The 26,805-nt window shown below is 39.6% G+C and overlaps 1 protein-coding gene across 1 annotated transcript in view; it reads left to right on the forward strand.

Annotated features, from left to right (window-relative positions):
• The first annotated feature begins 9,248 nt into the window (after positions 1 to 9,248).
• SLC26A3 (solute carrier family 26 member 3) overlaps positions 9,249 to 26,805 on the forward strand; it is a 41,792-nt gene continuing 24,235 nt past the window's right edge. The window contains exons 1-8 of the mRNA XM_032276310.1: positions 9,249 to 9,379; positions 18,991 to 19,208; positions 19,710 to 19,849; positions 21,637 to 21,747; positions 22,002 to 22,177; positions 23,496 to 23,660; positions 25,222 to 25,374; positions 25,832 to 25,914. Of these exons, the coding sequence (XP_032132201.1) occupies positions 19,078 to 19,208; positions 19,710 to 19,849; positions 21,637 to 21,747; positions 22,002 to 22,177; positions 23,496 to 23,660; positions 25,222 to 25,374; positions 25,832 to 25,914 (959 nt within the window). The 5' untranslated portion in view covers positions 9,249 to 9,379; positions 18,991 to 19,077. The remainder of the gene's footprint in view (positions 9,380 to 18,990; positions 19,209 to 19,709; positions 19,850 to 21,636; positions 21,748 to 22,001; positions 22,178 to 23,495; positions 23,661 to 25,221; positions 25,375 to 25,831; positions 25,915 to 26,805) is intronic.

A 26,805-nucleotide genomic window follows, 5' to 3' on the forward strand; every position in this document is an offset into this window, starting at 1 on the left:
TTTGGTTTCTACAAGTTTGTAGTATATTTTGAAGTCTAGTAGTGTGATACCTTCAGCTTTGTTCTTTTTTGCTCAGGATTTCTTTGGGATCTTTTGAGGTTTCATACAAATTTTAATACTTTTTTTCTATTTCTGTGAAGAATGTCATTGGTATTTTGATCAGGATTGCACTGAATCCATGAATTTATTTGGGTAGTATTGTATGCAATTTTAAAACACATTTATAAACATGTATTTCTAAGATAAATTCTTCAAAATGGAAGAGCTAGATCAAATAATTTCTTGTAAATTTTAACAAACGTCTTTTAAATGTTGATAAATATTACCAAATAAACATACTGATAAACAGCCTTATCCACATAACACAGGAGACCTGATTCTCCACACTTTCATTAAAATTTGTTTTTTTTGTTTTTTGTCTTTTGAGATGGAGTCTCACTCTTCATCCAGGCTGGAGTGCAGTGTTGCAATCTTGGCTCACTGCAACCTCTGCCTTCTGGGTTCAAGTGATTCTACTGTCTCAGCCTCCTGATTGGCTGGTATTACAGGTGCCCAACACCACACTCAGCTAATTTTTGTATTTTTAGTAGGGACAGAGTTTCGCCATGTTGGCCAGGCGAAACTTGAACTCCTGAACTCAGGTGATCTGCCTGCCTGGGCCTCTCAAAGTGCTGGGATTACAGGTGTGAGCCACCGTGTCTGGCCAGAATGTATATTTCAAACTAATTCATCTTGCCGAATTGACACATGAAAAATGTTACTATATGGTTTTAAGTTGCTGCCTGAAATGTTTTCCGCATTTGAGGAGCTGCAAAGTCACTAACAAAGAGCATTCCTGTAGGTAGCTAGAAGTATAGGATCTACATTTGAATGAACAAGGAGTAGTATAGATGTTGATTTTGGAATCATGCCCATGAAAAACTAAAGTTTTCTAAAAGAGTAAGTGCACAGTTAGAAGAGCAGAGGAACAAAACTAAGCTCTGGGGATAAGAAGTGATGACAGAAAGAGGAAGATGAACCAGCTACAAGGAAACGAATAAGAACTAGAAAAATTGGGGGAAATTTAAGATTACAGAAGGCAAAAGAGGAGAGTCCCAGGAGTGAAAAGTGTAAATGTTGCATCAAGAACTAGGAAAATAGCTGAAAAAGAAGTTATTTGCTTTGCCAGATAAATGAAAACATATTTATTCAGTTTTATTATCCGTATGTCAGAACTCATGTGGACCACATCTATGATGGAAACTTTTTACTATTTATTAGAAAATTTCACCATAACACGATTGATGAGAAACCCAGCCAGCTCTTTAAATTTTTCCAGAGATGAAGTTGGCCCATTTCCAGAATGTTAAATAATGCTGGCAATAATGCTGGAGGGCAGTTTTGAAATGACCATTCTCACCATCCCATCCCAATGTACCCTCCACACCCATTGTTTTACTAGCAGTTGTACCTCTAAAATGTAGACTCTAGCAATGGGAGGGAGGCCTGAAATGTTGCGGATAAAAGGTTATCATGTTATATTTAAACATATAAAATTTAATCTTCATTCCAATATTGCTCCACAAAGTCTACTCATACTGCCACACATAATAAAATGAACTGAAATAAGAAGCCATAAAGAAATCATGACTTATTCTTGGAATGAGAATCATGAACCCTAGGTGACTAGGGTCAAGACTGTGCAAAGTGTACTTCCTACCAATGTCTCAGCATCGCCTCCCACTTGCTTCCTCAACCACCTGCACTCTCCATATGTATCTGAAGATGACTTCAACTACACTATGTCACTCTAATCCAAGTTCTTCCATTGGAAGAAGAATGCTTTGTAACTGCATTCTACAGGATTATCTCTTGTCTTCCTTGTGTATCCTCAAGTTTGACCAAGTTAAAAGACACCAGAAAATCTAATTTGTTTCTGACTGGTGATTGCTTGCTGATTTTACTTTTTGCTCTCTATTCTGAAATATGAGTTTTCATCTGATGTCTCTGGACTCATCTTTGTGGTGGTGGTGTTGCTGCTGCTGCTGCTGTTTTAGATTTTTAAGCGATAGGTTCTCACTATGATGCTCAGGCTGGAGTGTAGGGGCTATTCAAAGGTGCAATTACAGCATACCACATCCTCAAACTCTCTGTGCTCTAGTGATCCTCCCACCTCAGATTTCCAAACAGTTGGGGCTACAGGCGCACACCACAGTGCCTGGTTCTGGACTCGTCTTCACACTTAGAGGGATTAGTAGAAATTCATATTAAACTTAGGAATTATTTATTTGCTGGGTTAGACTCCTTTTGGGGTCAATCTTTATGAAGTACATAAGAATAATTGTCTCATCTCTAAACTTCTCAAGGAAACAGAAAGAGATGCTCTGGATGGACATACTGGGCCCTTGAAAATGCAGCCTGGAGTCTATTTTTAAAATCAATATGATTTGAAGTCAAGGCATAATAGTAGGCCTAGGGGAAGTGAAGTTTTGTTCCCTCCATGACCAAGAGATTTGCCTCCCGGTGTAATTTCTGCTCATTTTGTCAATGATGTTTGGGGATGCGCCTGCAGTCAAACACTGAGTGGTCAACTTAGGAGAAGAAAAATCGAGTTTGTTATTTAAATGAGTCCACTAATTGTTATGTACAAATTGTCATAATTGACCAATCTAGCCACAATATTAAATCTCTTAACTTTGCTCTATAACTTTTCCTATTTCTTCATATGTGCAAACCTGATGAAAATATGGAAACTGTCCCCTGAAAATTCCACATTTGCATACCCACCCCAGCCTCCAACACACAAACATGTACACACATGTCTTTTGCAGAGCTGTAATAGATTCCCTGAATTCTAACCACACTCTCTGGGAGTACCCAGATAGGCACTTCTCTTACCTTTAAATGAGTTTGGGTCAGGAAAATTTTATCCAGAGATTCTTCTAGTGGAATTCAGCACAGCCAAGAGGCCATGCCTCTCAGGCCATAGAGTAGGGTGATAACACACTACTAAATATAAAAATACCCCTCTCAAAAGTGATATGAGTAATGTACTATCACATCTGGAACAACCCTGTGGGTAGAAAACTTGATGGCTTCGGAGAACATGGATGGACCTCCAAAATCCCGTTTTTTAAACAAGTGCTAATTTTCTTCTTAAATTAAGTACACATCCAGGCCAAGCACAGTAGTTCATGCCTGTAATCCCAGCACTTTGGGAGGCCCAGATGGGCAGATAACCTGAGGTCAGGAGTTCAGTACCAGCCTGGTCAACATACCAATGCCCCCTCTCTACTAAAAATACACAAATTAGGCCAGAGCAGTGGCTCACACCTGTAATCCCAGTACTTTGGGAGGCCAAGGCAGGAGGATCATCTGAAGTCAGGAGTTTGAAACCAGCCTGGCCAACATGGTGAAACCCTGTCTATACTGAAAATACAAAAAATTAGCCAGGGAGTGTGGTACATGCCTGCAATACCAGCTACTTGGGAGGCTGAGGCAGGAGAACTGCTTGAATCTGGGAGGTGGAGGCTGCAGTGAGCCAAGATCATGCCACTGCACTCCAGCCTGAGTCATGGAGCAAGACTCAGTCTAAAAAAAGAGAAAAAAAATGAGTATACTTCCTTCCACCATAAATGAAGCACAGAATAAAACAGGATTTTTTTTTATCTCAATACAAATTTGTAAATGGGGTCACATTAAGATTTCAGTATAAATTTAAAATTGTGTTTTTTCTTTTAAAAGGAAGATTGGTAATTCTAGTCTATTTTATTTATGCTTTAAATTAATATGATTGCTTATTTGTCTATTGACTCAACAACCTTACTGAGCACTGGTTATGTGCCCAGCACTATGCTAGGCACTTGGGAAAGAAAGATAAATAAACACAGTCCATCTTCAGGAAGTGAGAGAATGGTGAGAAACCAAGAGCAGTATTTAATGCATAGCATAATGTCAATTACAGGGGTAAAATGTGACAAGCTAGAAAAAGAACTGTTTTCTAGAACACACTGGTAAGTCAATAAATTTGTTGTGTTAAGCCTTAAATATTAAATTATTAAGTATGCTTCTAAGTCATAATTATACAATGGCTTTAAATAGTTTGGTAACATATACAATCAAAGCTTTAACTCCATGAAACTTGGGCTAAACTTTTAAAGGATATTCCTTATTTGGGTGTTTGAGGAAAAGTTTTTTGCCTCTTTTTTTTTTTTTTAAGAAATAAAATGAACACTCATCGTAATGGCTAAAACTGAAAAGACTGACAGCGCTAAATGGTGGCAAGGATAGGAGCAACTGGAAATCTTTTATGTTGAGTATAGAAATTTAAATCGGTAAAACCACTTCTCAAAAATTATTTGGCAGTTTTATGTAAAGTTAAACATATTTCTATTCCATGACTCAGCAATCCTCCCAGGACCCAAGAGAATAAAAATATGTTCACAGAAGACTTTCATAAGAAAGTTTATAATAGCCCCAAATTGAAAACAATCCAAATGTTCATTAACTAGAGATTGTATAAACAGAGTTTGTCATATTCATACTAATGGAATACTACTCAACAATAAAAAGAATGGGCAACTAATACACATAACAATATAGATGAACTCCCAAAATATTGTGCTGTGGAATAACAGCCAGGCACAAAAGAGAACGTACTGTATGTTCCATTTGTACGAAGTTCTAGAATAGGCCAAATTAATAAAAGATGATAGAAATCAAAACAGAAGTTGCCTCTGGGAGTTGGCTGTGATGAACTGAGAAGAAGCATGAAGGAATTTTCAGAGAGGGGAACATTCTCCACTTTTGAGGTGAGTGTTAAATGATGTGGTAGGCAGAATAATGGCCCCCACAGATGACCACATCCTAATACTTCAAGCCTGGGAATAGGCTATCTTATATGGCAAAAAGGACTTTGCAGACATGATAAAGCTAAGGACTTGGAGATGGGGAGATTATCTGGGTGGGTCAATCCAACCATATGAGCCCTTAAAAGCAGAAACCTTGTCCCTGGCTGTGGGCGGAAAGAGAAAATGGTATCAGAAAAGAAGGGCAGAAAGATATATTGCTAGTGTTGAAGGTGAAGGAAGGGGTCATGAGCCAAGGAATGTGGGTGTTCTCTAGAAATTAGAAAAGACAAGGAAATACATTCTCCTTCAGACCCCCCAGAAAGGAACACAGCCCTGTCAACACCTTGATTTTAGTCCAATGAGATCCATGTGAAGCTTCTGACCTACAGAAGTGTAAGATAATAAATCTGTGTTGTTTTAAGTTATTGCATTTACGATAATTTGTTACAGAATCAATAGAGAACTAACACACACAGGTATATGCATTTGTCAAAACTCATCAAAAGATACATTCAAGATCTATGTATCACTGCATGTAAATTATACCTTGTTATAGATTGAATTGTGTTTCCCCCAAAAATATGATGAAGTCCTAATCCCCAGTACCTCAGAAAGCCTTTTTGGAAATAGGGTCACTGTAGATATAATTAGTAAAGATGAGGTTATACTAGAGAGTGGGATGGGCCCTTAACCCAAAAGTGGATCTCATGGAGAAAGTAGAATGATGGCTACCCAGAGGCTGGGAAAAGTAGCAGGGATGGGGGATGGAGAGCTGTTGGTTAATGGGTACGAACATACAGTTAGATAGAAGGAATAAGTTCTGGTGTTTGATAACATGGTAGGGTGGCTGTAGTTAACCGTAAATTATTGTATAGTTTAGAATGGCTACAAGAGAAGATTTGGAATGTTCCCAACACAGAAAAATGATAAATGTTTGAGATAATAGATATCATTATTACCCTGATTTGATCATTATACATTGTATGCATATATCAAAATATTATATATATATATATCCCACAAATATGTACAACTATTATGCATCAATTTAAAAAATAGTCTTGACTTTTCTTGGCCCTTTGTGTTTCCATAAAAGTTTTAGGACAAGTTTGTCCAGTTCTATGGAAAAAAAAAAAGAAAAATTTTTAGATTTTAATTGCAATGCCATTAACTAATAGATTAATTTGAAGAAAACATATATATGACATTGAACTTTTACATTTATGAAGATTTATGGCTTTATATTTTTCTTAGGTTTTATTTTTGTCCTTTAATAATGTTTTATAATTCTCTCTATAAAGTTCATCATTATGTATCTTTAGATAAGATTTATTCCAGCCAGGCACAGTGGCTTATGTCTGTAATCCCAACACTTTGGGAGGTCAGGGCAGGTGGATCACAAGGTCAGGAGTTTGAGACCAGCCTAAACCAACATGGTGAAATCCCGTCTCTACTGAAAATACAAAAATTAGCCGGGCGTGGTGGTGCACACCTGTAATCTCAGCTACTCAGGAGGCTGAGGCAGGAGAATCGCATGAACCCAGGAGGCAGAGGTTGCAGTGAGGCAAGATCATGCCACTGCATTCCAGCCTAAGTGAAAGAGTGAGATTCTGTCTCAAAATAAAAAAATTAATTAAAATAAAAATTAACCAGGTGTGGTGGCACATGCCTGTAGTCCAAGCTAACTTGGGAGGCTGAGACAGGAGGATCACTTGAGCCCAGGAGTTCAAGGCTTCAGGAAGCTATGATTGCACCATTATGCTCCAGCCTCAGTGACAGAGCAAGACCTTGTCTTTTAAAAAATTAAAGAAAAAGGGATTTATTTCTACTAATCTTTGTAGCTTTTGTTGCTATTATCGATGATATCTTTCTTTTTATTACATTTACTACACGGTTATTATTAGTATGCAGGAAGGCTATACACTATGTAATATATATAGTGTAATATTTTGCCTTTGTTCAGCTTGTATCCATTAATCTTGCAAAACTCTCTTATTTCTTCTAAAATAAATCATTTTTATGCTGATCAATAATTCTGAGCCTCTACTTTTAAGTGCAATATTTTCCAGTTCTTTTATCAACCAAACCTAAATACAAAATTTAATCAATGCATAGTGGTTCTAAGTGAATGTGCTGTACATATGCTAAAATAATAAAAAGCAGTAATATATAATAGTTAAAGACACGACAAAGTTAGGCTTTCTGGATTCTAACTGGCTCCAATAAAAACCAATAAAAATTAAAAGTTGAGATTTTACCACAAATGAAATCTCAGTATATTCATTTGTAAAATAGGAATAAAAATACTAAGCTATAATGGTTGTTATAAGGATTAAATGGGATAAACTCAATAAAATACATTGCCAAGTTCCTAGTTCATAGAAAACACTAATTAAAGTTAGCTAATATTGATAAAAGCATGATAAGTGACACCACAGCTCATTCAATTACACAGTAAGCACAGGTGTGAGCCAGATTTAAAAACACAGGTTCGGTTAATTTCTAACAAGCACCAGTGACCAGTCCACGTTCTTTTGGAACTGTCTTATATCAAACATAATTCACTGATTGAACTGTCATCGAACCACTATTTATTGAGTCATTGTTCTGTGGTAGATTCATTCTAGGTATTGGGCATACAGTAGTGAATTCACCAAAGTCCCTGCCTGCATAGGGCTTTCATTCTAATGAGGGAGGCAAACATTAGCTAAGTAAACAATTGTGTATTTTAAAATTATGATGCTGTGTTTTAAAAAGTACATGCAAATTAACCAAGAAACTGAAAAAGATACCATTAGAGAATGCCACAAGAGCGGCTAATTGAGATTGGGAAGTCAAAGGGGTTCTCTTTGAGAAAGTGATGTTGAAGCTAAGTAACAGCCAAACGGAGAGGGAGGGAGAAGTGCATTTAAGCAGAAGAGATGATGTCTGCAAAGAGCTGGCAAATTCAGGGACTACAAGAAGCCACTATGGAAGGAGTGGAGAAAACAAAAGTAAGAGCAGGGCCAGATGAAGTCAGAGAGTTGCGCAGGGGGAGATCACGCAAAGGCTTTGGAGGCCTGTGATCCTCCGTGCAATCATCAGCCCCACAAACAGGACTAGCGTGAAAAGATCATTCTGATTAATGAGTGGTAAAGACACTGGGAAGGCTGCGAGAGGAAGCAAGAAGTGCAGCAAGATGTAAGAGTGAAGATGAAGAAAGGCGATGGCTTTGGGATGTATTTTGGAAGCATGCTCAATAGGACTTAGGGATGGATTGGCTGTGGGTGGGGAAAGGTCTGCAAGAGGAAGTGTCAGAGGTGGTTCCCAGCTCTCTGATGTGAGTAAAGAGGAATATTCTTTACTGAAATGGGGAAGACTAGATGGAGCAGATTTGGGAGGAAAGACCAACAGGTTTTAATCTCAGGATGTGTCATGTTTGAGCTGCCTACGAGGCATCCAAGCAAAGATGTGGAGTAGGCAGTTAAATATGTGGACCCTAGAGGGCTGGGGTTAGAAATCTGAATATTGCTGAGAGCCATGGAATTCTTATATAGGGTGAGAGGGTAGCAAGAGAGAAGCAAGTTCATAACAGAATCTTAGAAAATGCTAAAGAAAGAGTTAGAGGAGAAATTGGCAAAAGGATAAGGTGAAAAACAAGTGTGTTAAAAAATTGTTTCAGCATTTTAAGAAGAGAAGATTTTAGCCTGGCATGATGGCTGAGGCCTGTGATCCCGGCTATTCAGGAGGTTAAAGCAGGAGAATCACTTCAGGCCAGGAGTTTGAGATGAGCCTGGGATCACAGCAATACCTCATCTCTAAATTAATTAATTAGTTAATTAATTTTTAAAATAAGAAGAGGAGTTCCTGAAAGAGTAGTCAGCAGGACCAAATGCTTTGAAGTAAGATGAGAGTTGAAAGTATTCATTGTGTTTAGCAACATAAGGTTTATTGCTCTTAGGAAGAGCTGTGGTGGGGGCAGCATTGGAATGCATATATGGCCTGTGGCCAGGAATTGGGTGAGCATCCTTATAAAGGCCTTTATCATACCAGGAGTTAACCTATACACCACTCTTTTGCAGCCCATGAGACATTCCATGGAGTCATCCAGCTAAAAACAACACCACTAAACTCTCATCTAAACTGGTTGGTAAAATGTCAGGGAGACAATCCTTGAGAAGATTTTTAAGTCCATGTGCACATCTTCTGTGCAAATCTCTGCAAACCAATGAAATTCAGATACGCACAAGTGCAATGGGTGGGTTAATCTCACAAGGAACTTGAGGAAGCAATTTTCATCATCACTTCTGCTGATCAAAGTCTCAAAGGTCAAGATCACATTGCAGTCTTTTCATTGTTGTAAAAGTTAATGAAAGTTAATTATTAAAGCTGACAGAAAGGTAATTTGCCCACTGTCTTACATATCCTATATATAGACATCCCGATGCATATGGATGCATGCAGAGCCTGTAGACCTGAGTGGATGGATGCTGCCTCTTAGAACCAGAACTTAGAGCTTTATCTTGAAAATGTACCACTGTTGCTGAAGCTCCTCACCGAGTATATGTCAGGTAGGAACCAAATTTATTATTGTTATATTCAAACTGGTTTTCTGTTCCTTGAAAACGGTATTTTTTCTAATCAAAGCCAATTTAGAAGTTATTATTATGTTCTTGAGTTTTTTCCATGAGTGTGAATATTTTGAATGAATTCACTAATAAGCTATGCACGTATGTCTGGAGCACTAGCAATGTGGATTAAATATTTAAGTAGCCTTTAATTTAACAAGTAAATGGTTGTAGGCATCATTAAGTTTTAAACAGCCTTTTCAAAGATGTTAGTGTTCTTGCTTTAATTATTCAGATAATTCCCTTAATTCTCCACCCAAATCTGAATTTATAGATAGATCATCTGCTCTGAGGGCTGGCAAAAAAAAAGCTAGCTTTAAGTAAAGGGTCTCTCCAGGAGACAGAATCACCTAGTAGAACAGATTCAGAAAGGCTATCTGGTCCTAGCCAGGCATAGGGGCATGTACCTATAGTCCTAGCTACTCAAGAGGCTAAGGCGGGAAGATAGCTTAGGCCAAGAGTTTGAGGTCAGCCTAGGCAACATGGCAAGACCTTGTCTTTTAAAGAAAAAAACAATGGTCGGCATCTGGTCTAGAGGTGAGAGATTTATCTGCCAGGTGCCCTAGAAAGTCCAGGACTTTCCAGGACTTGGACTTGGACTAAGGGAAAGGGAAGAGGAGAAAAGGCAATGGGAGTAAGGATAGAGAATGGAAAGAAAAGAGATGGGGAAAAAATGGTCACTGGAAAGTAGCAGAGTGCCCTATGCCACAAGTAGGAAAATATCATATAATAAACATAATAGGATATAATATACTTAGTAATGTATGGGTACTTATTCCTTGCATTACTAACTCTACCAAGATAAAATCTATTTTATTCTGTAAAATGTCAGGAAAAGATTATACAACTTTATATATGCAAGTGAGGAAAAATTTATTAAATCATTGGACTAAATAATTCTCTTTTCTGAATTAAGTTGATCATTTCGAAAAACAGTGTCATGAAATTGGCTGAATAAAGATCATTCTTTTTTCTGAGGTAGATTCTCGCTCTGTCACCCAGGCCGGAGCTCAGTGGCAGGTTCTCGGCTCACTGTAACCTCTGCCTCCCAAGTTCAAGCGATTCCCCTGCCTCAGCCTCCCAAGTAGCTGACACTACAGGCACGTTCCACTGTGCGTGGCTAATTTTGTTTATATTTGTGTTTGCTTGTTTGTTTTGTTTTTGAGACAGAGTCTCTCTCTGTCAACCAGGCTGGAGTGCAATGGCACAATCTCAGCTTACTGCAACCTCTGCCTCTCAGGTTCAAGCAATTCTCTTGCCTCAGCCTCCCAAGTAGCTGGGATTACAGGTGCCCGCCACTACACCCAGCTAATTTTTGTATTTTTAGCAGACACGAGGTGTCACCATGTTGGTCAGGATGGTCTTGCACTCCCAACCTCAGGTGATTCACCTGCCTTGGCCTCTTAAAGTGCTGGGATTACAGGCATAAGCCACTGCACCTGGTCTGTTTGTATTTTTAGAGATGGGGTTTCACCATGTTGGCCAGGCTGGTCTCAAACTCCTGACCTCAGGTGATCCACCTGCCTCGGCCTCCCAAAGTGTTAGGATTACAGGTGTGAGCCACCACGTCCAGCCAAAGATCATTCCTAATGAAAAATTAGGAAGCAACTAATTTGATTTCAGAAACAAGTAAAATGGGCTAACACAACATATACTTTGTTTTCTCCCACTGGATAAGGGAATAAGTAAGCATATAAAGAAGTGAACAAATGTATAAAAAGTTCCTAAATAGCTCATATTTGACTAAGAAACAAAATCGTTCAGAAAATGAGAATGAATATTTTTCAATGACAAGAATAAATATATAATAATACATTGTAGCTCTTCTCTCCAATAAAGGTCTTTGATTCTCCAAAGAGAAAAGAAGAGCCTCCTCTAGCCTCTGTGTCACTTTGTTGAGAAGCAAGGGGGAGAATAAGCCAAGTCACCTCAAGGAGATTGGGCCTTAGGCCACCAGGCTTATGTTTTGTGTTTGTGGATATTGAGTGTAGGAGTGTGGGGCTTTTGTGCTCAAAAGCAAGGACCTTAAGGGTGCCTCACCTGGAGCTTTGTTCTCTTGCCTTGTCTTTCTTGGGGATAGGGGCTAACAAGCCCCCCGACATTCAATATGTAGCAGAGAACATGTAGTGGAGAGAGTCTGTTATTCACAAGATGTAGCTTCTCATCTCCATTTATCTTCTGGAAAGTTGGGAAAATCATTTATCTTCTCTCATCTCCATTTCTTTGTCTGTAAAGTGGTGATAATACAGCCTACCTTCTCTGCCTCCATCACACAGTAACACTCAAGGAAGAAAAGTGAAAGTGCTCAGAAAATCTCACAGCCATATAGAAATGGCCAGGGATTCTCTTTCACCTTCTGTGAGCCTACTGGGTACGAAACCCCTTGCTATGGTGCATCCCAGCATTTCTCTAATGGTTTAGCCTATGAGCCAACAACACCTTCTCTTTCAGAGTTTGGATCTTTCCGTATCTTCTGACATGCTTTGCTTATTCCCCACTGCTTTGTCATCACCCCTGCCAAACCTATACTTTAAAGCCTAACCCAAGACTCACAGTTCCTTCACAAAACCTTCCTAACTTTAACCCACATTCACATCCCTTCTTCCAATGTATTATCTGCACCAATTATTTTGGGCACTTCTCCTGTGTATGTAAACTTTAGAGTTAGGTCTGTATCATTTATATATCTTTTGCTCATAGTTCAGTTTATTTCAGCAAACTTTCTTTTATACTATGTCATAGGACCCATGCAAAAGGGGAAACAAATGGTTAAGATTTGGGCCTTGCCCTTGGGAAACTCAGTCTTAAAGGGGAGAGAAACATAAGTAATGACCATCCTGTATGACATGGAATAGACATATACACAAGGTACTTACAAGAAGGAAATGCTTAGCTCTATCTAGGGATACCATGAAGCCTTTCCATCATTTTTTTATCTTCTACAACTCTGTTAGACACTGAATTCCTTACAAACAATAGGTTGATACATGTTTGTTGAAGGAATGAAGAAATGAATTAATGGTCAGCTGAGTTGTTTTTTAGAGACAGGGTCTCTTTATGTTGGCCAGGCTGGTCTTGAACTCCTGGCCTCAAGCAATCCTCCCACCTCAGCCTCCCAATGTGCCAGGATTACAGGCATGAGCCACTGCGCCCAGCTGTGCTGAGTTTTTAAGAATGAATTGGAATCTACCAGGTGTTGGAGGAGAAGAACACAGACAAAGGAAATCATGTATACAAAGACACAGAGCTGTTAAATATCACACTGTGTTAGGAAACTGCTGCAATTGTGAAGGAGGAATGACGAAGCTCATGAGATAGACCAGAGCCAAAACAGGAAGGGCCTTGTATGCCATTCTAGGAAGCTTAGTTAAATGGATAATTTTAAAACTAGGTTAAAATAAACTGGCCTAAGAATGGAAAACTGCTACTTCTAAAGATAAGCTCAGGGTAAACATAGTCATAGAAAAGTTGGCAGCACTAACATTTTCCAACAGGTTCCAGCTGACTTCCGTCATGTGGACCAGTTGTAAATTCAGTCTAGTCAATATTAAGCTCACTCCTGAAACTGTTACCTATGAACTTAAGGCTAAGAAGTCTCCCTTTGTATACTCTACTTTCAGTTTTGAGAACAGCCCTAGAAGGAAAATAATGGCCTCCTCCTTTGCCATTAGAAAATTGAAGGCTTGGGCTGGGTGCAGTGGCTTAAGCCTGTAATCCCAGCATTCTGAGAGGCCGAGGCAGGCGGATCACTTGAGGCCAGGAGTTCGAGACCAGCCTGGCCAACATGGGAAAACCATGTCTCTACTAAAAATACAAAAATTTAGCCAGGCGTGATGATGGGTGCCTGTAGTCCCAGCTGCTAGGAGGCTAAAGCAGGAAAATTACTTGAACCTGGGAGGTGGCAGGTGCTGTAAGCCAAGATTGCACCACTGCACTGCATCATCCAACCTGGGTGACAGAGCAAGATTCCATCTCAAAAAAAAAAAAAAGAAGATTGAAGGCTTGCATCACTGGCTCATAGCAAACATAGTTAAAATATGGTGAGGCAAGGATTTGAAACCTGGTCTGCTTAGTTGCCAAAGTCTCACTCTTTTCTTTCTTTCTTTTTTTTTAAATCTCTTTTTTTTGAGATGGAGTCTCACTCTGTCACTCAGGCTGGAGTGCAATGGTGTGATCTCGGTTCACTGCAACCTCCACCTCATGAGTTTAAGTGATTCTCCTGCCTCAGCCTCCTGAGTAGCTGGGATTACAGGAGGCTAATTTTTATATTTTTAGTAGAGACGGGGTTTCACCATGTTGGTCAGGCTGGTCTTGAACTCCTGACCTCGTGATCTGCCCGCCTCGGCCTCCCAGAGTGCTGGAATACAGGCATGAGCTACTGCGCCTGGCCAAGTGTCACTCTTTTCTGTTGTACCTCCCAATTAAATTAGATTTGACTTCCTTTTTCAGCATCTTGGACAACGTGGTAATAGGAGTGATGGAAAATAATAGCAACAATTATTTCCCACCCTAGCCTCTGACCTCTTCTGAGCTCTCTTTACCAACCTCAGTGCTGAGACCTTTCCCCTCCAAATACCACTCTGGCCCCCTCTCATTCTGATGTCATCATTTCCCTGCTTCCATCCAACCTCACACTAACCAGAATGTGGAGCTTCTTGTGTGCTTAATTTCTGATTCCTCTCTGGCTACTGATGGAGATCCCTCTCAAGGTGCTCACTGGAGCAATTATTTTGTTTGTTCTTCCATCTCTCACCCACTCCCCCAAGTACAGTTATCAGGACACTGCTGTATTTCCCATTGTCCAAGGACTAATTCGTGAAATAGGGCTGGATTACCTGTGGTTTTCCACTGACTGGCTCAGGGATATGTTGAGATTCCTGAGGTGAGTCGTGTTTTCAGCAGATTGCAGGCACAGTATGGCATTTTCAGTGATGTCTCTATGAAAGCCTTCCTCAGCTTGAACAGCTATGGTGGGATGATGCTACTGAGAGCTGCCTTGTCCAAGAGTGGAGGCATCTACTGTGACTGCAGAGGGGCTGGGAAGTGTTCTGCACCCTTGCTCATCTGCTGGCTTCAAATGACTACTAACTGAAGACAAATCCTAGCATTGCTTATCAGCATCTTGGTTCAAATTAGTTGTTTCCCAGAAAAAAGGGCAGACCTCTGAAAGACTAAAACACAGAATAGATAAACACTGAGTGAAAAGGTCAGGGTCACAAGACACTTGTCAGCAGAGTGGGACAGGCAGAGTGGAGTTTCCCATAACTGGAGGCCAGGCTGCAGGTTGAAAATGGGTAGAATTTGGAGGGGTGGGGAGGTATGTACATGACAATCCCTAGAAATATCAAAAAGTTGTTAATAAAAGGGAATAGTTAAATTGAGAAATTGAACTTCAGACATTAATCTCAGGATTAAATTTCTGCTCAAAAAATAAAAAGTAGAGAACAACAATATGTATGACTAAGCCACAGCACCAAGGTATGTAGGTATATGGATATCTGTGTGTGTGTGTGTGTGTGTGTGTGTGTGTGTATATGTATGTGTATATATATATATATATATATATATATATATATCATAAAGGTCAAAAAAATCACAAAAAGCACATTAAAGGGAAGCAAATAAAAGTGGAAATATATACAAATAAGTCTTGAAGTTCTAAAATTAGTAAGAGAAAGGGACCCTGAGAATGAATTTCAATCCCCCCAAATCCACTGACACCCTAAGAAACCCAGAGATACATGAAAAATAGAACATGAAAAGACTTACATCAATATGGGTGTAATATTTGAAATGGGAATTGTAATTCCAGGAACCAGAAAAAAGTGTTTTCCAAGAATTTCTGGTGAAAACGTAACTTGTTCAGGTTAAAAAAAGTTAAGAAAATCTCTTTTGAATTCCTAATTAAAGTAGGTTATGCTCAAGAATCTCAGAAATGATGACATGGAGAATGACATTAATTTATGACTATCTGGAGCATCTCTTCAGCAGAGGCTCCATTGGGGTAGTTGGTTCAGAGGCCAGCATTGTATGTTACGTGTCGTATAGCTTTTGGAAGTGGAGATGGGTACAAGAGGAAAAAAGAAAGGCTGGAATGTGGCCCTCAAGTCTGGAAATATTTCTTTTTTTCTTGTTTTTTTTTGTGATGGAATCTTGCTCTGTCACCTAGGCTGGAGTGCATGGCACAATCTCAGCTCGCTGCAACCTCCGCCTCCCAGGTTCAAGCAATTCTCCTGTCTCAGCCTCCTGAGTAGCTGGGAATATAGGTGCCCGCAACCACGTCTGGCTAACTTTTTTATTTTTAGTAGAGATGGGGTTTCACTATGTTGGTCAGGCTGGTCTCAAACTCCTGACCTCAAGTGATCCACCTGCCTTGGCCTCCCAAAGTGCTGGGATTACAGGCTTAAGCCACCACACCCGTCCAGAAAGATTTCTTAAGCTTCCCTGATTCCTTCCCTGAGCAGTCGCCTTGCAGGCAGTGCTGGAGTGTGAGGAGGAGGCTTTTAATGGCAGGACAGCGAAAGTTCAGGCTCCTGATACAGCTGAAAGTATAGGAAAGTCCATTAAAGAGCCAGCCACAGCCATCCTCAGAGAAGAAGCTGATTAGAAATGAAGTCATATTTCTCCCATCACTGTCATCAACAAAAAAACAAACAAAAAATACCTATAACTTAGCAGAGAGAAAACATACAACAGCCAGAAGAATATAAGTACCTTCAAGATCTTTTTTAGTGAAGATGACTAATAACTTTCTGTGAACTCCTTGAGGAAAGCATGAGTAAAGCAAGAAAAGAGTAGAGTCTTTCTTTTTTTCCCCCGTTCATAGCACCATCTGACAGAAGTACAAAAACACAGTGCTGAAGTCTTCTTCATCCTAAGGTTGGCTAGGTTGCATCCTTGACAGGGTTAAAGCCACTCTTATAAGATACTGAAGATACCTTTGTGAGAAATCCAAGATGTCATAAGTGATACACCATAGATTAGATCTTAATTATTAATGCTCCAACCGTGTTGCTGGTAATCAACAAAAAAAGACAAAAATCTATGCTATGTACCACAAGGCACAAGTCACCTCCACTTTGTGAGCAAGTTCTTCTGACAATGGGAAGTTCTATTTAGTTAGCGGGATTTGACTTCTGAAGTGTGGGTGGATAGATGGAAGAGGGGATAGAAACTAAAGAGAAAGCAAGCACTTGGGAGTGGCAGGGGAGGAGAGGCCCAGAAAGCATAGCGAAGGAGGATCTAAATGTCATAACTGAAGCCCCAGTGGTGCACCAATCATCTACTTGGGAGGCTGAGGCAGAAGAATTGCTTAAGCCCAGGAGTTTGAGGCCAGCCTGGGCAACATATGGAAGATCCCCATCTCTACTAAAATATTTTAAAAATTAGGCAGGCATGGTGGCCCACGCCTGTAGTCCCAGCTACGCAGAAGGCAGGAGGACCACTTGAGCCTAGGAGTTAAGAGGCCATAGTGAGCTATGATTGCACCACTACACTCTACCCCAAGCGACAGTGAAATCCTGTCTCTAATAATAATAATAATAAAGGAGTCATAACTGAGCTCAAAGAAACTCAAATTCTGAAGGTCAAGCCAGAGATTTGGGGTGCAGTACATTGTGGTCAGAAGTCAGCACAGAGGACTTTAGAGGAGGCTAGGAAATAGGGTGGGAAAGAAAAATCAGTGATGAAAGAGAAGTCAAGTGGGGCCAGCAGTAGAGGCCAGCATCTGATTCCTGGTTATAACTTGAGCAGTGCAAACATGGCTAAAATCCCATAAGGTATATGAGGCCATGGTGTAACAAGATACAATTTAGTGTGAGATAATTCTATTAATCACTGTGATTGAAGCTGAGGAATTACCGAGACCAGTTCAGTTATGGAGACCCCCACCCAGGCAGCACTGAAGAAATTAAGAAACAAAGAACAGCAAAGTGAAACATCAGGGGGCTAACAGCCTTCCGAGCTGAGCACCTCAGGGGCTGACAGCCTTCCCAGCTTAGAGCCTCAGGGGGTTAACAGCCTTCAGAGCTGAGCATCTCAAGCGGACTCTGACCCACGTATTTATTCTCTCTGAACAGGTGATCATTATTAATAACCAGATATTCTGGGTTTTCTCATAGAATAAAAATAAACTAGGCAGGCACCTGGTGCCTGCTTACCACTGATCAAAGATGAACTAGAAAGCATTCTCTACTAGGGAGCCACTAGGGGCAGGGTCACATATCCTGTGCTTAAAGAACTAGTTTAACTGGTGTATGATATACAAATACTGTTTACTACTTTAGAACACCCTGAGCAGTTTTCCACTTGGGGGGCCGGCTCGGTTTTCCTTGCTGTCTCTCTCAGCAAACAATACAGTCAATCATACACTCAGCAAGGAACAAAACTTGGGTATTATGAGTAGTAATACAGAACCAATATTAGAGGGAAAAATGCTAGAAGTTGCTTGGAATGTTCTTCAATAATGTTTATACTGAATAATAGAGAAGCTGCATGACAGAGAAAAGATAGCAAAGAAGTCTGAAAATGCAGTACCATTTCTACTATTTTACAAGCTGTATATCCCAAGAAAAAGTATTTCTATTTTAATGTGGGTTCAGGGTGTGTGTGATTATCTTCTCAGTTGTAAGAAGAAAATAATAATTATAAAATAATAAGAGTAACTGCCTCAAAAAATTGTGAAGGCTAACTTGGTAATCTGCATTTAAAAATTTTGTAAAATTGATTTTTAAGTATAATAGAAACAGGATTGAGATAAAAATAAAAAACTTAAACATCTTGTGTAGAAAATGCTAATAATTAAAATAACTACCCTTTAGTGAATGCCTATAGTGTGTGAGACATATGCGAGATGCTTTGGAAACCTTATTTAATCTTCACAGTCACCAGAAACTTGAATATCTTTATCCCCATTATGCAGGCAAGGCTCAGAGAGGTTGAGTAACTTGCCCAGGATCATTCCTTTAAAAAGACCTTATCACTTATGAATGAAGTAACCAAATAATATTTAGTTTGTTCCATAGTTTCCTTAACTATAAATTGTAAAACTCTAACTCCCAGAAACAATAATAACTGAAATAGATAATACCTTTGAATTTCACAAATTTTCAATTTTACAAGGTAAAAAAAATCAAATTTCAAAATTCTGATGGGTAAATTGGAAGAGCCTGGACTGGAGTTAGGAGCAATAAATAGATTTTAAATCTAATCTGTCTGAACACTCCAATACCTTAACTTTGGAAACATTTCTGGGAAAAAAAGATGAGAGGATCTCGCTTTGCAAGTAAAAAAATTGACTCAGTGATTCATAAATTCAGTCAATTTTGTTACTTTTTGGCAGATTAAAAAATAAAATAAAAGCTCTTGTTTACCTAAAAAAGCCATGTCCAGTTCACTGGAATAAAATATCGCTGTCACAAAACACAATCTAGGTCCCTTAATCCTGCCTTTTTTGATCTTAAAAGGTGGTAACATTCAGTTCAGAGCTCACTCATCTGTAAATTGCATCACATTATCTCTGAGTTATTTAAGAAGCAAGCTCTGTTTGGTTTCAGGCATTTTAAACTGCTAAAGGCAAGAAGAAGTGTTCACCACATATTTCCAAAGGTCTTCAACTTGCCACAGCCAACAGAAAAATCAAAATGATTGAACCCTTTGGGAATCAGTATATTGTGGCCAGACCAGTGTATTCTACAAATGCTTTTGAGGAAGAACACAAAAAGAGAGACAGACATCATAAGACATTTCTGGATCATCTCAAAGTGTGTTGTAGGTAAGATATTTTTTAAGATATTGGCATTAGGAATATATTTTTGAAGCACTTTCACCTAAATTTTCTAACTTTCCAACTTTCCTTTCTGGCTCTAGTCCACAGCCTACAGTCCCTTTCTCTTTGGTTTCCAAACCTCCTACTCCCTCCCAGATTTGGAAAGGTAGTGTTTAAAATGAACCCCACCTCAGCGTATCAACACAGTCTTTCCAATTAGACAACTAACAGATGGGGACAGAGGCAGATTCTCATTTGAAATATTGCATGATTCAAGCTGAGGATGACAATTAAGCTCTATTATGGTTAAAGAAAAGCAGGCATTTTTTAAAATCCTTCGTTGGTGACCAGAGGGCAGCTGACTATGGGTAAAGAATATTACTGAGAGTGAAATTACTAGTTTAATCTTTAGCATATTACTATCTTTACCAATTTCCTACCTACAGTTAGGTACTAAATTTAAAATTTGATGTTAATTGACTGACCTGTGGCTTTCCATGTTTTCAGCTGTTCTACACAAAAGGCCAAGAGAATTGTCCTCTCTTTGTTCCCCATAGCATCTTGGTTGCCAGCATACCGGTTTAAGGAATGGTTACTCAGTGACATCGTTTCTGGTATCAGCACAGGGATGGTGTCTGTACTACAAGGTAACTTTTTTTTCAATATAATTCATATACTATAAAATTTATCCTTTGAATGTGTGCAACTCAGGGGCTTTCCATATAGTCACTAGGTTGTGCATCTGTCACCACTAATTCCAGAACATTTTCACCACTACCACCCCCTAAAACTCCCTTACCCATTAACTTCACATCCCCCTCTCTACACTTTCTCTATGGATTTGCCTATTCTGGATATTTCATATGAATGAAACCATGCAATACATGGCACTTTGTATCTGGTTCCTTTCACTCACTGTAATGTTTTCAAGGTTGAGCCATATTGTAGCATGTATTGGTGCTTCATTCCATTTTATGGACAAATCAGTATTCTATTGTATGGACATGTCACATTTCTTTATAATCCACTCATCAGCTAATGAACATTTGAGTTATTTCCACTTGGGGGCTATTACGAGTTATGAGTAATGCTAGTTTGGACATTTGTGTACAAATTTTTGTGTGAACATGCTTCAGTTTTCTTGGGTATATTACTAGGAATATAATTGCTGGATCATATGGTAACTCTATATTTAATCATTTGTGGAACTGCTAACTTATTTTCTAAAGTAGCTACACCATTTTACATTTCCACTAGCAGTATGTGAGGGTTCAAATTTCCCTACATCATCAACCCTTGTTATTGTCTATCTTTTTTCTTTTAGCTATCCCAGTGAGCGTGAAGTGATGTCTCATTGTGGTTTTCATTTGTATTTCTCTAATGACTGACAATATTGAGTATTTTTATGTACTTATTGGCCATTTGTATATCTTTTGAAAAATGTCTATTCAAATTTTTTACCCATTTTTAAATTGGGTTGTCTTTTTGTTGTGGACTTGCAAGGGTTGTTTATATATTCTGGATGCCAGACCCTTGTCAGATATACAATTTGCAAGTAATTTTTTCATTCTTTGAATTATTGGTTAACTTTCTTGATAGTATCCTTGGAAGTACACATTTTTTAATTGTAAAAGTCCAATGTGTCTGTTTTTTCATTGGTTGCTTATGCCAGGAGTCTCCAATCCTCAGGCCATGGACCAGTACAGGTCCGTGGCTTGTTAGGAACTGGGCCATACAGCAGGAGGTGAGTGGCAGGTGAGCAAATGAAGCTTCATCTATATTTACAGCCACTCCCCATTGCTCTCATTACCACCTGAGCTCCACCTCCTGTCAGATCAGGGGCAACATTCGATTCTCATAGGAGTGCAAACCCTATCGTGAACTGTGCATGCAAGGGATCTAGGTTGCATGCTCCTTATGAGAATCTAATGCCTGATGATTTGTCCCTGTCTCCCATCACCTCCAGTTGGGACCATCTAGTTGCAGGAAAACATGCTCAGGGCTCCCACTGATTCTACATTATGGTGAGTTGTATAATTATTTCATTATATATTCCAGTGTAATAATAATAAAGTACACAAAAAATGTAATACACTTGAATCATTCCCAAAACATCTCCCCTTCCCTGGTCAGTGGAAAAATTATCTTCCACAAAACCAGTCTCTGGTGACAAAAAGGTTAGGGACCACTGGTTTATGCCATAGGTGTCATTTCTAAAAAAACCATTGACAAATCCAAGGTCACAAAGATTTATACCTATGCTTTCTTCTAAGAGTTTTATAGTTTTACTTCCTACGTTTACATCTTTAATACATTTTGAATTAACGAGGTAACTTATTTTTAGGGTCCAATCCTAAATACCTTAAGAACGAAATTAGAATGTCTTTGATTCCTCTCGCACAAAATAAGGACCCTGCTGCTTGTGTATTTACAGGCTTAGCATTTGCTCTACTGGTCACCGTGCCCCCAGGCTATGGGTTGTATGCAGCCTTTTTCCCAGCCATAATCTACCTTTTCTTCGGCACTTCCAAACACATATCTGTGGGTAAGTCAGTTACTGAGCTGATTAATGCTCACATTGTTTTTCTTTATGAATTTTATTGGACATACATTGTATCAATTCCAAATTGCACATAATCCAGGAGAAGAGTCATGGTCTCCTGGGAGAATTAGGACCAGGTTTGAGAAGGAAGGCAGGGTCACAGATGGCAGTCATTTTACATGCTCTTATTCTGTGGTTGAAAGACAATATGCTTTAGGGAGGTGTTTACTGACCATGATTCACCCACTGTTAATTAGGTCCGTTTCCAATTCTGAGTGTGATGGTGGGAGTAGCAGTTACAAGAATGGTCCCAGATACTGGTATAACTACTCCGGAATCGTCTAACAACTCGAGTGAGCTCAGTGATTCAATACTGAACGACAGGAAGGTGGTGGTGGCGGCAACAGTCTCACTGTTTGCTGGAATCATCCAGGTGAGCACCTTCTCAAGTAACTTGCCCACCTCAATCTGTTTGCCTTGACTGGTACACATCTCTCTGTTTTTTCTCCCCCCGGCCACCTTTCCCTGTCTTCCCTTTGGCTTGTGTTCCTCCCTCACGGCCCAGAGGAAATAATGTAAGAAGGGTCACTCGTCACAGCCAGAGGGAGAGGAGTGGGTCAATGGTACGACAACGAATGAATGCGGGTCTAGACAGAAGGAGGAAGGGTAATGGAGAGGCACAAACAGTGACAAGTGAAATGCTTCAACATGTATCTGGGAATTGAGAGAGTCAAGAAACATAACAGTATGCAAGAAATCGTCATACTGGTGGCTTTGGAGTTTTTTCTTTAACTCTTCAGCAACTATAATCTAGTTGGAAGGGACGGGGGCTTGGAACTGTTCATGTCAATTTTGGGGAAAACTGAAGAGGATTATGATGGGGCCTAAAGCCTCGCTCCCAAGCCGTATGCTGACACCCCTGCTGAATAAGGAAAATATCATGGACTTTTTGAGATGTTGCCTTAGTTTATGGATAATGATATTATTGGTTAAGGCCATTTCTTAAAGAAAGAAAAAGCCAGTTTCTACAAGGACATAAGCATGTGTCTTATTGACAATTTGATTAGGTTTTTCTAATATATTTCTGAACCTAGCATAGAAATGGAACCCACTAGGCTTTGTGCAGCCACAGCTCTGGCTGCATTCTGGAAACATGAGCAGAAAGACAGGTCAAGTATCCAAGGGAAGGAGAATCCACCCAATTCACTTTATTACAAAACAATGATGCTTTAAGGGGGAATTAACCATCCTTTTCCCCAGCTAGAATGAAGCAGTTCTGATGTCCAATACGCAATTATGTATTTCTTAAGCAAGTTGAGCAACTTTGAGGAAATATGAATAGGCACTCACTCATGCATGCTCCAGCAGCTAGAAAGTATAACTTAAAATTACATCAGCAAATTTATGAGGGCTGATGCTAGGTCAGATTCTGCTAGAAAAGGCCTATCAAAGACACCACAGTTAAAAATAAGGGTGGGTGAATAAGCGTGTTACTTCTTCAGGGCAAACTAGACTTATATCCTATGTGAATACCATGTAACGTTCCGCCTGGTGGACGGGGTGGAAGGGAAGGAGAAGGAGGAGCCCTGGATAGGAGGTATCCCAGGAGGCAGGGACATTTGCTTCTTCAAGGCATATACATACAGGTTCAGCCTTTACATTTTGTATAATATTATTTCAGTTGCGGATCTTTGCGTTTGCTGAGGCGTACTCCTAATCTATGCTGACAAAGACTTTTGTTCTCTTTCCAGCTGGCCCTGGGGATTCTGCGGATCGGATTTGTAGTGATATACTTATCTGAGTCCCTCATCAGTGGCTTCACTACTGCTGCCGCTGTTCATGTTTTGGTTTCCCAGCTCAAATTCATCCTTCAGCTGCAAGTCCCGTCACACACTGATCCATTTTCAATTTTCAAAGTAAGTATTTCTTGCACTTAAAAAATGCTGAAATATGTGAAACTCACTACTGTGTTCTTGGAGAGCTTTCCTTTAATGCCTCTGTGATGGGGTTTACCTACAGGTTATAAAATTTATTTGTATTTTAAAAAGTAAAGCCAGGCATAATGGCTCATACCTGTAATCCCAGCACTTTGGGAGCCTGAGGCAGGAGAATCACTTGAGCCCAGGAGTTCAAGGCCAGCCTGTGTAATAAAGTGAAACCTCGCCTTTACAAAAAATAAAATAATTAGCCAGGCATGGTGGTGCATGTCTGTAGTTCCAGCTTCTTGGGAGGCTGAGGCAGAGGATCGCTTGAGCCGAGAGTTAGAGTCACAGTGAGCTCTGATTGTGCCAGTGCACTCCAGCCTAGGCAACAGAGAGAGACTCAGTCTCACAAAAAAAGAAAAGAAAAAGCAAGAGAACAATACTGAAAACCAGCCACGTCTACCATCCAGCTAATGTTAACAACAAATTAAGTAATACCAATGTTTCCTAAAATCTTATTTTGAAAAGAACTTTGCTAATTGAGTTATGATGTTTTCCTATTTCTGAGCAAACAGGTCTCATTCTTTATAATTGAAGTTCTTGGGTCTTTTTTGCATCCTGTTTAGAAAACAAAAGAAAATTGACTGATATGTAGATAGGACAGCAGCTCTCCTCTCCTCCAGAGGATGCAAAGAACAGATAGTTTCTTAGTTTTAAAATTTGGGACAAAATGGTAAAACTTTTAATAACAGATTTTTTTGGGGGGAAATACTTGAGTCAAATGTAAGAGAAGTGTTACTTAATTTTTGTTGTTGACATTAGCTGGATGGTAGATGTGTTTGATTTTTGACAACTCCCAACAGTCTTTGAAAGTTGAGACAGAGCTTGCTCCACATGGGAACCAACACTCTCTTAGCTCCATCCAAAGGTATTCCAAAAGTGGAGTGTTCTAGAAGCAATTTGGGATCCAGTTTTAGCCTGCTTGAGCTTTTCTGGGTACATGAATATGGAACCCAACTAGCTTCAAGAAGTAAGACCATGCATAGTGTACAGTTAGCCAGAAAACTATTTCCCAAAAGTGACATAGAGAGTCAGCTAAGAAATGTGAGGGGGTCTAAACCCAAAAGTAAAAGGCCAGGAATTGAGCATGCTAAGCAAAACTATCAAACATCAGAAGTTACTCCCTGGACAGAGTACTGATGGCTGTGAAATAAAAAATGATGACCAGAGAGACCTAAGGGCAGGAGACCAGTTGTAAAAATGTGAAAAATATCCAACAAAATTTGACACTAGCCAAAGACAGTCTCAGTAAAAATGGCGAAAGCATCCTTAAACTAGTGTGCCACCCACACTATGCTAGCTTACTCTTCTCATATCTCCATTGCTACTTTCTACAATTTCACATTCACAGTTAAACATGAGCAGAACAGGAAATCTCTATCAGTCTCTGTCAGTCCTTTTGTTCCCATGTTTATTTTTATTTGCTTGGAGATGTGTTGTATCCAAATTATGCATTAATACAGGGCTTTGGTGGTTTTTGTTTTTATAATTGTAGGTACTGGAGTCCGTATTCACACAAATAGAGAAGACTAATATTGCAGACCTGGTGACAGCTCTGATTATCCTCTTGATTGTATTCATTGTTAAAGAAATAAATCAGCACTTCAAAGACAAACTTCCAGTGCCCATTCCAATCGAATTCATTATGGTAATGGATCATTTTCAGACTCTGTCATAGTTACTCTACTGTTTTTATGTTGCAAGTCCCTCACCATCTGTAGCTCAGGAGGTTTCAGTGGGACAGAGGGCATCTCTGCAGTTTCTGGGCCTGACATTTAGCATGACTCTCTCTTCATTCAGAATTTAATAACTTCCTCTTATGATTTTGAGTTAATTTTTTCCACGTGAGACAAGGCGAGTGACAAGACAAGAGAGCAAGACCTTTGACAAAATGTGGTGGTAGAGCCATTTGAATTAAAGCTGTGGTTCTCAATCCTGGTGGCATGTGAGATAGAATTGCCTCCAAATTTCCTAAAAAGTAACAAAGCCTGGGCTGGAGTTCTTACTTCACAGGTGCAGAAGTGGGTTTGGGCAATATATGTTTTTCAAAGCAAGACTTAACTTGCATCTCACATTTCTAACTTGGGCCATTTGCAACTTTGCAGACTGTGATCGCAACAGGTGTATCCTATGGCTTTGACTTTCAAACCAGATTTAACGTGTCTGTGGTTGGGAACATGGAAGCTGGGTAAGTGTGTCTTCGATGATGGCATCGCCATGCACTAAGCAGAGAGTTAGCAGTAGTGACTGGAGAGGTACAATCCAAACTGCAGGTCACCCTGCAGTAACCCTCATCAGAATCCTCCCTGCCCCTGCATCCCTGAGGAAGGCTCACTGCTTTCCTTCTAGGAAGAAGCTACAAAGAAAGGCAAGGTCGGCAGATCTTTTTTCTTTTTTTTTCTTTTTCAGCTTCCCCACAATGAATGCAGTTCTTAATATCAGAAAGTTTCTCCTTGAAGAAGAACTCACAAACCAGACAAGCAGGGACTCAGACCAGGAGAAACTCACATGAAAGTAAAAGTTAGCAAAGTAGTGAAAGTATAAAAATAGGCAAAGTAAGGCCAGGTGTAGTGGCCTATGCCTGAAATCCCAGCACTTTGGGAGGCTCAGGTGGAAGGATTGCTTGAGCCCAGGAATTCAAGACCAGTCTGGGCAACACAGCAAGACCCCCATCTCTTGTTTTTTTCAAAAAAAGAAAAATAGGCAAAGTAAACCGCTTCTCCTCACAAAGAAACACGAAGTGAAACCAGATTTCCTTGTCCATAAATTACTATAAACAATATGTAATGCTTTGTTTGAAGTTCCTGGAGGCAAGTTCTGAAAGTTCAAAAGAGCCACTGAAGGAACACAGGCATGCCACGTGAGTGGCCCCGGTAGCACACTCTGTCCTTTCTCGCAATCAGATTCAAAACAAGGGCAGAGAGCAAGTTTTCCCACCGCAAAGGATGAGAAGTCTGGTTTGTACAAGAACTTTAAAATGTATTCCATTACATTCAGTGGATTGAGAAGGAAGATCATTTTGTGCTGTTTCTTCTAACTACAGTCTCAGTTTCTTCCAACTTACCAAGGAAAGATTGTT

This window comes from Sapajus apella, unplaced genomic scaffold (genome assembly GCF_009761245.1).
Source record: "Sapajus apella isolate SASKATOON/1434 unplaced genomic scaffold, GSC_monkey_1.0 scaffold7, whole genome shotgun sequence".
Lineage (NCBI taxonomy): Eukaryota > Metazoa > Chordata > Mammalia > Primates > Cebidae > Sapajus > Sapajus apella.